Consider the following 15645-nt stretch of genomic DNA (forward strand, 5'->3'; position numbering starts at 1 on the left):
CTCACCCACAGGGTGGGGAGGGGGGGCTCTGTATGGTGATGGAAGGAGACTCTTTCCCCTCCCTCTTCCCCCTCCCCCTGCTGCCTCAGTGGGGTCCCCCAGGGCTCGGTCCTCGGGTCCATGCTGTTCAACATTTTCATCAGCGACTTGGACAAGGGGGTGAAAAGTACCTTGTTCAAATTCACAGATGACACTAAGATGTGGGGAGAAGTGGGTATGCTAGAAGCGGGTGACAGACTGCAATTGGATCTGGACAGGTTACAGGGGTGGGCGGATGAGAATAAGATGGGATTCAACACTGACAAGTGCAGGGTACTGCACCTAGGGAAAAAGAACCATCAGCACACCTACAGGCTGGGGAACTCCCTTCTCGTCAGCACAGAGGCAGAAAAGGATTTTGGAGTCATTATAGACTCCAGGATGAACATGGGCCGGCAATGTGGGGACGCAGTCAGGAAGGCTAACTGCACCTTGTCATGCATCCACAGATGCATCATGAGCAGGTCCAAGGAGGTGATCCTTCCCCTCTATATGACATTGGTCAGGCTGCAGTTGGAGTACTGCAGCCAGTTCTGGGCGCCGCGCTTTAGGAGGGATGTGGACAACATGGAGAGGGTCCAGAGGAGGGCCACTCGCATGATCAGGGGGCAGCAGGGCAGGCCCTATGAGGAGAGGCTACGAGACCTGAACCTGTTCAGCCTCCACAAAAGAAGGCTGAGGGGGATCTGGTGGCCGTCTATAAACTGGCCAAGGGAGATCAGCAGGCAATGGGAGAGTCCCTGTTCCCCCGAGCACTACTGGGCGTAACAAGGAATAACAGCCATAAGTTGACGGAGAGTAGATTCAGGCTAAATATTAGGAGGTGCTACTTCACAGTCAGGGCAGCTAGGATCTGGAACCAACTTCCAAGGGAAGTGGTGCTTGCTCCTACCTTGGGGGTCTTCAAAAGGAGGCTAGATAGACACCTTGCCAGGGTCATTTGACCCCAGCATCCTTTCCTGCTGATGTCAGGGGTTTGGACTTGATGATCTGCTCAAGTCCCTTCCGACCCTACCAACTATGAAACTATGAGACTGTGTAGCACTTCCCAGCCCCAGATCGGGACTCTTCCCTCTCCTCCTCCCTGTCCCCCCCCACCAGCTGCAGGGCAGGGAGGGGGGGCTCTGCATTACTGGAGGGGGGCTCTTCCACCTCTTCCTCTGGCCGTGCCCCCCCGCCCCCACCGCCACAGAACAGGTGGTGGTCGGAGGTGGGGAGGGTTTGGGCAGCACTGCCTGGCCCTGCCCAGCCTGGGTATGGGCAGCATCTGCAACTGCTGGGGAGGGCCCTGCCCCTGTGGCCCAGGCCAGCCCTGCTCAGCCCCAGCCAAGACAGCTGCATGGTGGTGCCAGGCTGCGGGACAAGGCCCTCCCCAGCAGCTGCAGCTCAGTAACAGGGAAGCTGAGCCCTCTCCATGACAGCAGCATGACCCAGCATGCTTGGGCAGTGGCCGGCCAGGCAGCGGGTTACCTGGGCTGGCTCAGAGGTATTGCGGGGGCTCGTGTGTCTGCAGTGAGCCCCTGTGGTGGGCAGCTGCCAGGCTCTGGGCCCACCAGCACCTCTGAGCCAGCCTGAGTAGCCTGTTGCTTTGCCAGCCACCATCTCTGCATGCCAGGCCAAGCTCAGCTTCCCTGTCACTGAGCTGCAGCTGCTGGAGAGGGCCTCACCCCTGCGGCCCAGCTCGGGTTGGCCCCACCATGTGGCTGTCTTGGCCGAGGCTGAGCAGGGCCAGCCTGGGCTGTGGGGGTGGGGCCGGGGCCCTTCTGAGAGGCTGCGGCTCACTGACAGCCACTTCCTGCACCCAGGCTAAACAGAGCTGCACAGAGCCCACATCCCCTGGTGGGGGGGGAGGAGGGGAAAGACTTCCCCTTTGGGGCTGGGCAGCACTGCACAGAGCCCCCTTCCCCAACCCCAGGGCAGGCAGAGGGGGGCTGCTCCACTGCAGCTGTGGTCCCCCGGGGGAGAATTAACTTCATCCCTGCCCCCTTAGTATTAATAGGGCCATGTGGGATGGCTGCAGTCCCTGCTGGTGGGACAGGGGAAGGTAGGGGGAATAAACCCCTTCCTGGGCACCCTGACAAAGGCTGCTCTAGTGGCAGGGAGGGGGCATGGCCCTGTTAAGGTGAAGGGGGCAGGGAGTGGGTTAATTCTTCCCTCTGTCCCTTCTGCCCTGGGGACTGCAGCTGGGGTCTGCCAGCTCCAGCCACCAGACAGGTAGACCCTGCTGCAGTGGGGGGAAGGGGAAGGAGGGGAAAATTAACCCCCTCCCTGCCCATTTTGCCTTCAAGGGGCCATGCCAGGATGCATCTGGCCATGCCATACCCCTGCTTGGGCTAAAGAGCAGAGGGGCAGGACCAGCCCTGCTCTGCTGGAACAGAGAGCACAACCCACCCCAGGGCTGCAGAGCATGCTGGGATGCTGGAGGACTCTGGTTTAACTTAAACCAGGAAAGGGTCTTGGCAAGAAGTTGTATAACCAGTTTGACCCTTTTGAACCTGGTTTATGTGCACTGAACTTATGTTCTGTTATAGGTTTAAACAAGTTTCTGATAACTTAAACCAGTTTATGTACAACTTCAGTCCTTAGCCATAGAGTGGAGATGCCAGTGTACCTAGATGTTACATTACAATTCCCCATTCTTCTGTGTTGGTCTATGCTTTGGACTAAATGACACTACGTTTCATAGATTTCACGGACATTTGGGCTGGAAGGGACCTTGCAGGATCATCGGTTCCAGCCCTTTGCCCAAAGGGCAGGAAGTCAGCTGGGGTCAAATGATCTCAGCAAGATAGGCATCCAGGTATTTCTTAAAGGAAGCCTGCACCACCCCTGGGGGGAGTTTATTCCAGACCCCGGGGACTTGGACAGTAAAGTTTTTCCTTATGTCCAACCTAAAAGTCTTCCAAGAGTTTGTGACCATTGGACCTAGTCTTCCCATGGGGTGCTCTGGTGAACAGTCATTCTCCCAGTTCCCAGTGCATACCCCTTATGTACTTATAAGCTGCTACCAAGTCACCCCTGAGCCTATGCTTCTCCAGGCTGAAGAGTACCATGTCTCTCAGCCTCTTGTCATAAGGCCTGCTCTCTTGTCCTCTAATCATTTGCATGGCTCTCCTCTGGACTTTATCAAGCTTCTCCACATCCTTTCTGAATTGTGGAGCCCAGGACTGCACTTAGATAACACCTTTCAGGCTTTACCAATTGCCCATATGGAACAAAAGGCATTATTTCCAAGTTTTGAATTTGAAAACAAGACTGCAAGATCATCCACTCTCTAAATACCTCTGATCCTGTTTTGCCATTGATCTCCATGGGAGAATTGGATCAAATCTGAATAGGGCCTTATAGCAGAATGCTTATAGATCTGGCTGCTTGTTTCTGTATCTGAAATGCAGGATATGATATATGAGTCTTATCCCCCTGATAGCCACCTGCCTATTTCCTATCCTAGACATAATCTGTCTCTTCAGGTCATGCTGTTTTAAGATTAGTAGTGGTGCAAGCTACAATACGTATTGGTGAGTTTGCAGTCTGAGTCCCCAGAACACTATTTTCTGGCAGTCATCTTATTTAAAACTTGACCCAGAATAAGCATTTCCCCAGAGACAGGAATTCTTCAGGTCTTAGCATAATTTTTCAATCCTTCAATTATACTTATTTGCATGAAGACCAGTTTTATGAATGTCCAAAAAATATAATCATTGCTTTTCAACTACTGATGTGGAAAAACTGCTTCTGCTGGCCTTGCTGTTTAGGGGGAAATGACTGTAATCCTTGTTGCTGGTAAGTACATAGCATGGTGCACTGTTTGATTTAAGAGTTTTCTCTGGGTTAGCCAGTGCAGTTTAAAAAAACCAAAATCATGCTGATACAGAGTTATTTTTTAGCAGTTAACTTATAATTAGCAGCATTATTGGTGATAACATCTATTCCCCTTTCAGTTCAAGAATTTCCACATTAAATACCATTTTCCAATTACCTTGTATATGATTAAGTTTTTCTCCCTGCTGGCAAAATAGTCCTAATGTTTCATCACTCTGGCACTTGGATAAAGTACATCTGCTCAATATTTTTCTTCAGTCAAGTAAGGAAATATAGAAGTATAAGAGATGGCAATATTTTGAGGCACATTTTAAGGCAACGCTCCAGTTCATTTGTAAATGGAAGCAAGAAGGGGACACTGAAATGCCATCTGAAGGAGTATCATTTTATAAAATCGCAGAAGAGGCTGGGCCAGGAAACCTTAAATTTGGCTGATAATATAAGCTAGATAAAGCATGTTTCCATTTCTTCCAGGATATAGGAACACTTGATTTACATCCAGAGTTTGGAACTTTAATTATTTGGCAAAGATAGTAAAAAGTACTACTAATGCTCCGTGACAGCAAAGTATTCAGTAGTGCATGAAAAGGCTGCTCGTTATTTTACACTGTATCCTTAAGAAAGCTGTTGGGGTTTTTTCTTTCCCTCTCCAACCATTTCAAAAGATCTTTAATGTAAATAGCTCCTGCCCAGCTCATCCCATTATAGTAAACCTGACTTTTACTCCTTTCTGGGGGAAGACAGTCCCAAATGCCCACATAGTTTGTTTGGTTTTTTTTAACACATCCTTACTCCAAGGAGCAGGGCACTGAACAAGCATCTGAATGTATCTCCAGCATATTGGATTTGTTGTATTTTATGACAGAATAACAGTAACAGTCTTGTTGTAACACCTCCTGTCTACGTGTTCCATGTTTGTTAGCGCAAGTAAAGTTGTGCTTATTAATGGGGATGTTTCCACACGGGTTTTCCAGTTAGAGTATTCTAGTTTCCTGCAATAGTTTTAAAGAATGATGAACATTAAAAGTCATCCTCTTGAACAGCCTTTGTGATAAGGCTGTTTTAGTATGCCCCAAATTAGACAGCACTTTCTCCCTTAATTTGCTGTGTGCCTTGGTAAATTAACAGCTTTAATACATAAGATTACTCAGCTAGATTTTCTGCTTAAGGCATTAAGAATTTGAGTGAGGAAAACAAACTCCATCTTCTTTCCCTGACCATTTGTTGTTAAAAATTAAGGTGGAATATTAGTTTTTTGAGAACTGTTCAAACATGGGTATATCCACTCATTACCCTAATGCTACCACCAAGAAAGCAGATACTACAGGAAGTATAAGATAAATCCACAACGGGTGGAGGGATATATAATACCCAATTCCCACTGAAATGCAGTGGGAATTAGGGACCTAAATACCTTTGAGGATTTAAGCCTTAAACACCCAAGTCCAACATTTAGGCATTGCTGAGCTACTTAGAACCCTGCTCAGGTGCTGCCTAAATATCTAAGGTGCCTGAGGTGCTAAAGTTTCTTGCTGGGGAGGTGTACAAAAATACGTTTCCTCAATCTTCCTGCACATCTGATCCCAAGGAAGTCAGTGCACTTGTCATTTCCTCTTTGATCTTTGTGGCTCTGTTCAGCTGCCAGTTAATCAGGGGTCAGTCCAGAGGGGGTGCAGTGGCATTGGATGCACCCCCGTGTTCAGCTAATAATGCCATGGGAGCAGCTGTTGGAGATCTTTTTTAACACCCTAAATTAAGTATGAATTCTGCCCCTCTTCCTTCCCTTCCCTTTTCTGCTCAGTGGCACATTCCCTCCTCTGATCTCCTCCCCTGTTCCCTGCTGCCACTATCCCTAGCTACCCCAGGGGCAAGGATGGGGGCAGGCTCCAGAACTGCCCTTGCCTACTCTAGCTCTGCGGGGAGTCAGGCTCATCCAGGGACGGCAGCAGCAGTGGGTCAGTTCCTCCTCCCTACCCAGTTCCTACCAGCCTGGGAGCAGGCATGGGGAAAAGGAACCCAACCTACTTGCTGTTGTTTTTGGCTAAGCCTGGGTCCATATGCAGCCTGGCTGAAGCAGGGCAGGAGGATCTCCAGAGACTCCTTCCCATCCCTGGAACAGCTAGGGACAGCAGCACTGGCAGGCAGGGGAAGAAGGGGATGGGAGGCGACAAGCCTCTGAGCAGGGAGGGGGAGGGAAGGTTCTTATCTAATTGAGGGATAAAAAAAACAATCCCTGACTGCTGCTCCTGTAGGCGGTCTGCCATCCTGGTGGGGGGGAACAAGGAGACCGGGAGCAGGAGTGCTGCCACCCCTGCAGTGCTGGTTGCTGCTCACACACCCCCTTTACAAAATCCTGGACCCACCCATGTCTGAGATGCCCATGTGAAGGAGATGCATCGTCATCATCGGCTTAGTTCACACAGGCCACCAAATATTGCTGATTGATACCATTAACAAGCTTTGACTAATTTCAGAACGGTCTAGCCTCATGTTATAAATACAATGCTGAATAGTAGTATTTTCATGTGCTTACCTGAAATTATGCCTGTTTTCCCTAGGACCAAAAATGGTGCAAGTATAGCATCTTAACTAGCCTATTATACCAATTAAGCTCACCTCACAAAAATCCAATAAATGACTTTTATTAAATATATTCTTTTCCTCTAAAATATAAATATTAACTATACTCTTATAAATGTAGAGTAAGGTCATATTTCATTTGTCAAACCCATCCAAATAAGAATCAGTCCAAAATCTGTAAATGAAGAAATAACATTTGTAATTACCATTTTTTAATTTGTCTATAAATATATAATATGCACTTTCATTGCAGACTATTTAGTTATTCACTTATACTTCATATGGTACTGAGCACCTTAGATTACATATTGTGGAATTTATTTGTTGACACAGATATATGAATTCTGATTATTTACAATGCACATACATGTAATTTTATAACATTCCAGTGATCTTAAGTGTTAAAAGGTATCAGGAGATAGTGCAGTATAATTTACATTTTCATTTCACCGTACCCACAGTACATCAGTTGCTACTTTAATCTCTGGAATTTCCATAGGAATATGGATCCAAATTCATTAAGTATTTGTACTTGTACAAAACCAAAACAAAACACTTTGCTTGGGTGACTTGGAACATGTAATGATTTAACAGAGGGATACAATTTTGAATTTACTTTTTACATGCTCTGCACAGGCTGCTACTAAAATACAATCTTGTGATCAAAGGCCAGTCCCCAAATATATGACATACATTTGCCTCCCAAAAGAGGCAATATGAGTATTGTGAAAACTTAAGCCAGAAAGACCAACACTTTGTGCCAAGGAACTGTATGACTATCAGTTTTGAGGAGGTGAGAAATGCACACTATTGGAAAATATTGGTATATTATTTAAATTTACATATTTTAGATAGTTTTAGTTCCTTACATAAGTCCAAATCAAAGTAAAAGAGTTCAGATAGACCAATTGTTTTCAGGATTTTTTGTGAAGATAACGATTTCAAATATTTAGTCTGTCTTCTTTGGGTGTAATGGTTGCAAGTACAATACAACTTAAGTGAATTTAGCCCAACATCTCTTAACTTGTAAAGGAGTTTCTATTAGTAGTTAGCTCATTATAAAATTATAGATTATTTTATGTGGAAACATTGGCCTTGTTACTATGTTTAGGACTTTAACATAAAACAGTTCATATGGAAACAAATTGTGTTTAGAGCATTTAATTTCTTTTCCTTTGCTCAGTGAGTAGCATTTATTTTAGAACTGACTTGGCTTTTCAAGTGTAACAATAATGAACCACTGCAGTGCTACACTGTGACCACTTAAGGCTCTGGCTTTCAAAACATGTTTTTTAGCATCAACACATTATAAAGACCTATTTGAAGCAGTTCTGTTGCAGTTTAAAAGCAATATAAATTCTATTTGATCAATATTTTATTTTCATTTTACTGCTAATAATACATTTTAAGCCACTTCTTGGATCTCAAACGTGCATTTTAAATTAATTTACTGAGCTAAACAAATGCAAGTCTTAATGAAGTCCATTTCAATTCAGCTGATTTAACAGCAGGACACAGTGACAGTTCTAGTCACGATTTTAAGTGGGGTGCAGTAACTTAATTTTTTGGGCAACATTTTCAAAAGCTTGTAAGAATTTTGGAGACCTTTTCAAAATGGATCATAGGTACAACTGACTTTCAATGGAGTTAAACTCCTAAGTAATTTTGAGTGCTTTTGAAAAAAATTACCCCATGTGCTCATTAATTAAGGACACTTCTGAAACATGCCCCTTTTGTGCTCTCTTCTGCTTGACAGCTTTTTGATACATCCCTATAGCTATTGCTATTCAGACTTCGTCATACACAGGTAGCTTTACATGTGCGGGCAATAGGGAAGTGTTGGGCCGTTTACAGGACCCAGCCAAAATGTATCTGCTGGGGTACTCCAGCAGCTGCCTCACATGGCTCATCTAGAACAGCAACGTATTTAATAGTGAACAAACTGGGAGGAAGATAACAATTTGTTTTTGAAACCTTTGTTGTAGAGTCTCTACTCACTATGACATTTCAAAACTGAAAGCTTGACTGAATTGCAGCTGATAGTGTCTGTTCTGTCTTCTGCTTAGCCCTTACTTAGTTTTTATAAACAAATACTCTGAAATAGGCACAGTTTATGATTTTGAAATGTCTACATATATATATGGCACTGCTCATTTCCACTGTACAGTATGCGGTTTTACATTTTTTGCCATTATTTACAATAAGCTATGTTGTTGTATCCTGCAATTAACAGTGATTTTAAAAGACTGTTCTTGGTCTTTAAACATGTTGGTGTGTTTTCTTTTTTTGGGCCTCCCTTTCAAAATGAAGGCTGTACCTTGGAAAATTTTCAGAAATCACCAGAGCTAAAGTCCCTGCATTGAACTCCAGTTGTTTGTACACTGCTAGCAGCTACAGGTTTCTAATGTTGATTGTATTTCGGATTAGCATGGCAGCTCCATTTTTCTTTTAGGAAACAGATGAATCCCACTTATGCTACCAAACCAAGTCTCGTAATCTTAGCTGAAAGGAAGGAATGAATGATGAACACAATTGGTTTTGGACAAGAATGCAGGTCCAGTTGCTGAAATTAAAAAAGAGAGTTGAAAAGTGTGAGTTCATGATGGTTGAATTAGAGCACTGGTAAGATGAGCAGTCATTTGCACATTCTTGATTTATTGCTTCCTAATATTCTCAAAGCAACAAACAGCCCTTTACCACATCCATTACACTGAATTTTATATTCACACAGTTGTTCTTGTAGCAAATATTTAGGCGAATAAGATTAATCAATAGCAATCCTGGATCTGTCTGAAACAACATCGTAAGGTTGCAAGGTTCACTTTTGCATGAGGCCAGAAAAATAACACTACTGGTTCCATTAAGAAGTTGGGGAAAAATAACCCTTCCTGTCTTCCTGTAGATTAAATCTCTAGCTTTTAGAGAGAAACTCACAGAGAAAAAGAGAGGTCTTCTATTGGAGTAGGGAAGGAAAACAGCTTTGGTGTACAGTCTGGATGGATGGGAGGGAAGAGGGACTTACTACATGGTAGAAGTTCAGTCAGCCTCAGTAGGTTTTCGCTGAGAGCACTGTCAGAGATCAGATAATACCTTGACCTTCAGGGCTAGAGCCAACAAAGCCCTTTGTTGGCTCTAGCCCTTACTGCAATGTTCAGTACTGAACTTAATGCAATGTTCAGTATTCTGGCCTGCCGAATGGAGTCCAAAACACCGTGCTATGTGCCTAGGCTCCCTTTTGCAATGTCTGATGAGAGTTGCTCCTATTTCACTTTTTAAAGAGAGGGCTTGGTTTTTTCCCTTCAGGAGGGGGTTCCAGGCCATATCTCCTGAGTGGAAAGCAGCAGCTCAGTTCTAAAGAAGGGAGAGATTTAACATGTACCTCCATCCTTAGCACTAGCTAGTTCTACATAGTCCCCTGCTTAGTAGGCTAGTTAGTCTGGATTCCACTCTGACGCACCTAACTTCCAAAGACCTTTCTTGGATCAACCTGTAGCCCTGGGGCTCAGTGTAAGTTAGAGGTATGGCATTGAGCTATTTCTGGATAGCTCTGGCAAATGAAACAACCTGTGCTTGTTGAAATGTGCTTTGGGATGTTGTATGAGAGGTCCACATTTAGCAGGAAGAGAGTCTGGAAAAAGCATACATTTCTTAACACTGTCATCTCATTTTTGTTCATTATGTTCACAGCCTTGTAAGGACAAAAATATAAATCAGTACAGGTCTAAGTCTGGTGACAGAGCAAGAGCAGAAACAATGCAGAAACAATGCAGTATGGCTGCAGGGTATATAAAACAGCTGACTATTGCGGCACAATGTTGCGGCAATGTTCCCTCTGGTCCTCTCTGAGCTTCCAAATCTATTTACATGCACACAATATGTCCTGGGCAAAGTGGCTACAAAAACTCTACCCTTGTTGTGCAGCCACAAGAATGGTAGTACTGACTGAAGATATTTAGATCAGGTAGAGATTAGGGTGTACAGTTTACTCCGTTTTAATAAAACCACCAGTACTGTCAATGCTACCAACTCGTCAGTTCCACCAGTGCCCACTCCAGGTCCATATTTCTGGGTTGAAAAGCTAACTTCTGAAATCCTGCACCTACCTCTGAAAAGCAATGACCAGAAACAGTTTTACTTTCTGTTACCAGCCTGCTCTTACTCTAAATGAAGCCAACAGCAAAATCCTAACTTGGGTGTGAGCAGGTCAGGGTTGAAAGCCAGTGCGGGCCAACCTTTCCAGTAAGCATGCCACAAACTAGCCCCATATCCTCCTGAGTGCCACTGTGATCCCCTCCCCCTTCCTTGTCTGCTGCTCTGCTTTCTACTTCCTGCCCTGGGGTCCCTGTTCCATCTGCTACTAGCTGCTGCTGTGCTACCTGTCATATCCCACACGCAGAGGCTGCCCATGCCACTAGTGCAGGGGTGGGCAAAATACGGCCCGCGGGCTGCATTCAGCCCGTGAGGCCATTCTATCCAGCCTGAGGGGCTCCTAAAAAAATTTGGAAAAATTAATATTTCTCTGGCCTTGGTTCCTGTCAGAATGGGCTTTCCCTGGGCAGTAGGACCCAGGGAAAGCCCAGCGGGCTCCCACAATAGTGGGGCCTGCCCAGCCCTGCCCCCCCAGCCAGAAGCCCCAGCCAGGGTTTCTGGGCTGGGAGCACGTGGCTGCCCCAACGCAGGAAGCTTAGGTAAGTGGGGGGGACCCTGGGCAGGGAAGGAGTGCGGGGGGAAGCGGCCCCTCCCTGCCCCGTGCCCTACACTGCAGCCGCTTGCAGGCTGCGAGCGCCTGCAGTGGGGGGCACCAGGCATGGGGCAGGGGAGGGACCGCTTCCTCTTCCATGCTCAGCTTTTCCCTGGGCTCCTCCCCTGCGGGGAGAAAAGCGGCCCCTCGCCCACCCCATGGCTGGCGCCCCGCGTTGTGGGCGCTTGCAGCCCACGTGGGGCTGTTCAGAGCAGGCACAGGTAGCCCCAGGCAGGCTGTGAGCAGCTGCAACGCGAGGCGCCAGGCATGGAACGGGGAGGGGCTGCTTTTTCCCCCACTACCTTGTAACCCAGCTGGTGCTGAGCACAGGGAAAAAGTGGCCCCTTGCCTGCCCCATGCCCAGCATCCCATGCTGCAGCTGCTTGCAGCCTGCCGAGGGCTGCCTATACCTGCTCTGGACAGCCCCGCATGGGTTGCGAGCACCTGCAGCGTGGGACGCTGGCCATGGGGCAGGTGAGGGGTCATTTTTCCCCACGCACAGCACCAGCTTCTTTCCTGCTGGCAAGCAGCGGGTTGGGGCTGAGCGCTGCCCCTTCCTCCCCCCTGCCTGTACTGCGGGGCTGGGGGCACTGAGTGTGAGCGGACAGGAAGTCAGTGGAGCACAGGGCCCAGACTGGTGCCTTGGGGTCAGTGCTGGCAGGGCCCAGAGCAGGGTGACATGAGCGCGGGGTCCCAGCTGGCAGGGGCTCTATGGAGCTGGGCCAGCTCCCTCCTCTTCCTGCTGGTGCAGCTCAGCCTGGCAACACAGGCCCCTGCCAGCCCATGCCCTGCTTTGGGCCCCACTGGTGCTGGCCCTGGGACATTGGTCCCCAGATGGTGAACAGGGGGTGGGGCACCTGTCAAGGAGTGGAGCACCTGTCAAAAGGCGGGGCTACCCATGCGGCCCTCAACAGCTTGCCAAAACTGGGTAAGCAGCCCTTCTCTCAAAATAATTGCCTGCCCCTGCACTAGTGGCATACTAGTGCACACTAGTGGCACACTAGATTGGCCATCCCTGTTCTAAATCAGTCCACTGTGTGTGTTCAGTTTGTGCGTTTCCATCAGTAACCGTGATCACCTGGCAAGTGCAGATGGCTTATTCAAGACTGACTGAACTCTACAGTGGGATTAGGCACAGGTGCCAACTGGCTTTTCTGGAGGCCAGTCAACTGCCAGTCAAGCCAATTCTGTGCCACTACTTGACATGCCCGTTTTTTGGGTTTTTTTTTTCTAATCTGTATTTCAATAATGGGCACAGCCTCTGGCTATAAAGAGGGACTTTATTGGCCTTGCTACCAGTGTTGCAGAACTGTGCAGGTAAAGAGCAAACTAATGACCTGATTGAGAGGCACTGAGCACCTGCAGAGGTAGAGTTGACAGGCTTTAACAAGTCTGACAGGTAACAAGCTAACAAGGTGGGGACCTGTCAGATTGACTATCGAAAATATTTTAGCATCAGAAGTTTTAGATCTTCAGAAGTGATTGATACATACTCAGCTACCAGAACAACTAGCCAGGTTTTCAAAAGAGCTCAGTATGTTTGGTACCAGGATCTTTACAAAAATCTGCCCCTTCATTAGTGTTTTGCTTTTTTCAGAATTTGTTTAATTGGTGTACACAACTATAAAGACTGGAGTCTGACACCTAGGAGACCACTGGATCATTCTCCTGTTTTAAGAGTTTAACAGTTCAGAGCTTGATTCCTAGGAACCACGGTACCCAGGAACTGCTTTGCATATAACTAGGCTTGTTAGTGCCTGTCCCAAACCATGAATTCAAGGACCATAAAACACTGCATCATAGTAATCTTGCAGGAATTAGTGCTTTAAAGTAATCACATGCTACAATGGTTTCATTCTTATAGCTAAATGTTACTTACAAGTTCTCCATCCTTTCCTCCAAAGTCTAAATAAAGCATCCTAATCCCATCATCGGAGGACATTTTTAGTTTTTCATAGGGATACTGTATAATCGTTTTAGAGAAGGCACCATCTTGTGGTTCAGTTGAGAGAGAGAACCCGTGCTCATAGTGGATGGTCAGATGGCACTCCTGGTTTTTGTAGGTACAAGCTGAGTAAGAAAAACAAAAGATTCTTCACATCAGAGAGTTCATTTGCATGGCCACAACAATTTATATTCACCCTTTTAGCTGTAACAAGGTTACTAACTTTTAAAGGGACCATTAGAATTGTTTACAGCCAAACTAAAAATACCCCAAAAACCTGACTTTAAAATTATTCTAATGTAGCCTGGAACTATTCCACTTGTAAAAAAAGAATTCAGCATTGTTTTATAGACAAGTAATGCCATCTTTTTGTAAACATCAGGGCTAGGGACAGACTTTACACTTTCAAAATGGCCAAAACTAGTTCAAGATAAACCTGGATGGATGTACTATCAGACTTAACTGATTTAGGCCAAGTCAGTTTATGGAACTTCTGTCCCAGCTCCCTTCCCAGTTCAAGTTAACTTGGTCCCCCAGCATCCCAAGGTGCTTTGCAGCCCTGGACTGGGCCGTCTACTTCAGTGAAGCAGGGTCTGCCCTGCCCCTCTTCTCCCGAGCATGCTTCCTGCCTGCACCTGTCAGCCCGTAGGGATGGGGGTAGGGGAACAGACCCCCAGGCCCTCCCAGCCTAGGCCTGCACAGCGTGCCAGGGGAGGGAAAGCCCCTGGGTTGAGGGTTTTTACCCTTTTGCAGCCCTCCTTCCATGGATGCCTCATGCCTCCTGAGGCTGGGGCAGCACAGCGACCACCTGCAGATGGTGTTGGCAATGTTGGTGGTGGTGGCAGCGAGTGGGGACTGCCTGCAGGCAGCTGGGGGGTTGTGATCAGCGACTGGCAATTGCCCACAGATGCCACTGGCAGTTTCAGCAAGGGGTGGAGGGGGGAAATGTGTGGCAAGCGTCAACTGCCTGGCGGCAGCAGCCAATCTCAGGGAGGCATAGCTAATCTCAGGGGGTGCACATTCACCTGTGTGCACCCCCTATGTGTCGCCAATGCCTCCCTCTGCTGGAGGCATCCCAGGGAGCTGGGGGAATTCCCCCCCTCCCTGGCACAACCGCTTTTCTCAGCCACTGCCACAGGAGGGTGGGGGAAGGATTTCCCTGGGCTGGATGCCTGCCCCTGCAGCCCAGCATGGGGGCACCAGGAAGCCCCTGCCTTGGGGGGCTCCCCCATAGCTCCTTGCCTCAGGTGCTGCCACAGGAAGAGGGGGAAGGAGTCTGAGGCAAGCAGTGTTGCAGAGGAGGCTGCCTTGGGCTGGGGGGAGGCCGGGGGGAGGCCCCCGAGGCACAGGCTCCCTGCTGCCCCCATGCAGGCTGTGTGGGCAGGCACCTGGCCCAGGGCACTTCCTCCTCCTCCCTCCTGTGGCAGTGGCTGAGGCAAGCAGCAGCAGGGCGTGGGAGAATTCCCCCCGGCTGCCCAGCTGGGGGAAACCCACCAAGGTGGAGGTTCCCCACAGGTGGGTCAGCACATGCATGAGGGCTCCTCAACCCACTGTGGGGGGACAGCCGGGGATTGGGGACATGTGCTGAAAAGCCAGTCGGGGATGGCCCCACTTGGCTGGGCTCATAATGGCCAGCAGGCTGGGAGACATGCTCTGGCACCCCCCCTACTAGCCTGGGTCAGTGCAGGCCTCCCCTGGCCTTTCCCAGTTGAAAACTGAACGTGAGTTCAACTGGTTATCGGTTCAATGTACAAAGCTTAAAGGAAGCTGCCTAGATTGAATCGATTCTGCCTCGGGCTTTTTGATCGTCTGTACTTAGCCCTAGGGTTAAAGCTGAGACCTTAAATGTGCACACAGCTAAAGTTGTGTGACTAGTTGAGGCTGGATAGTTAGAGGACTAGATGCTGCCTTTAGGTGCCTGACAGATGACAATTCATGTCTTTTAACTTGCGTTCCCCAGGTTTTTGTAGTTTAGCATTAGTCTTTCTTAGTAAGCCAGTTAAGTGTGTTTGAACAGATGGCATTTCTTTTATAGATTGACAAATTCCTGTAGAAATTGCAATAGGCTTCATTAGAATAATTTCTACTGCTCTCTGATTATTTCCATGGGATGGCAAACTGCCCGGGAACCTATACAGTAACAGGTCTGTTGCTTTTTTGCAAAATATAACTGCCAACCAGAACTAGTTAACTTTCCAACAGAATTTTACTTATGACGTATGTTACTTGGCATTTACTTATGATGTATCTGTTTCCATCCTTTACTTTCCCTCTGAGCAGAGACCAGGTTAAAATAGTTGCTTTTTTTCTGTGTCTACTGCTAGCTCAATAGGGCAAGGCTACTGGCTGCCTCCAAGGCACGTGGAGGTAGTTAGCCATGTTACTACCACAGTTGGCCACTCTGTTGGTGTTTATATGCAAATTAAGGTTACCATATTTCCAGTTTCAAAAAAAAAGAGGACACCTTTGTATGTGTGTGTCGGGGGGGGCGTTATATGATTGCGGGGGGGGGCAGTGA

General features: G+C 47.5%; 1 protein-coding gene across 1 annotated transcript in view; it reads right to left on the minus strand.

Moving 5' to 3' along the window:
- Positions 1–6487: 6487 nt before the first annotated feature.
- Positions 6488–15645, minus strand: part of SNTB1 (syntrophin beta 1) — a 192711-nt gene continuing 183553 nt past the window's right edge. The window contains exons 6-7 of the mRNA XM_019552374.1: positions 13062–13252; positions 6488–9004 (exon numbers count right to left, since the gene is read on the minus strand). Of these exons, the coding sequence (XP_019407919.1) occupies positions 8912–9004; positions 13062–13252 (284 nt within the window). The 3' untranslated portion in view covers positions 6488–8911. The remainder of the gene's footprint in view (positions 9005–13061; positions 13253–15645) is intronic.

Source organism: Crocodylus porosus, unplaced genomic scaffold (assembly GCF_001723895.1).
Source record: "Crocodylus porosus isolate Cpor-Errol unplaced genomic scaffold, CroPor_comp1, whole genome shotgun sequence".
Lineage (NCBI taxonomy): Eukaryota > Metazoa > Chordata > Crocodylia > Crocodylidae > Crocodylus > Crocodylus porosus.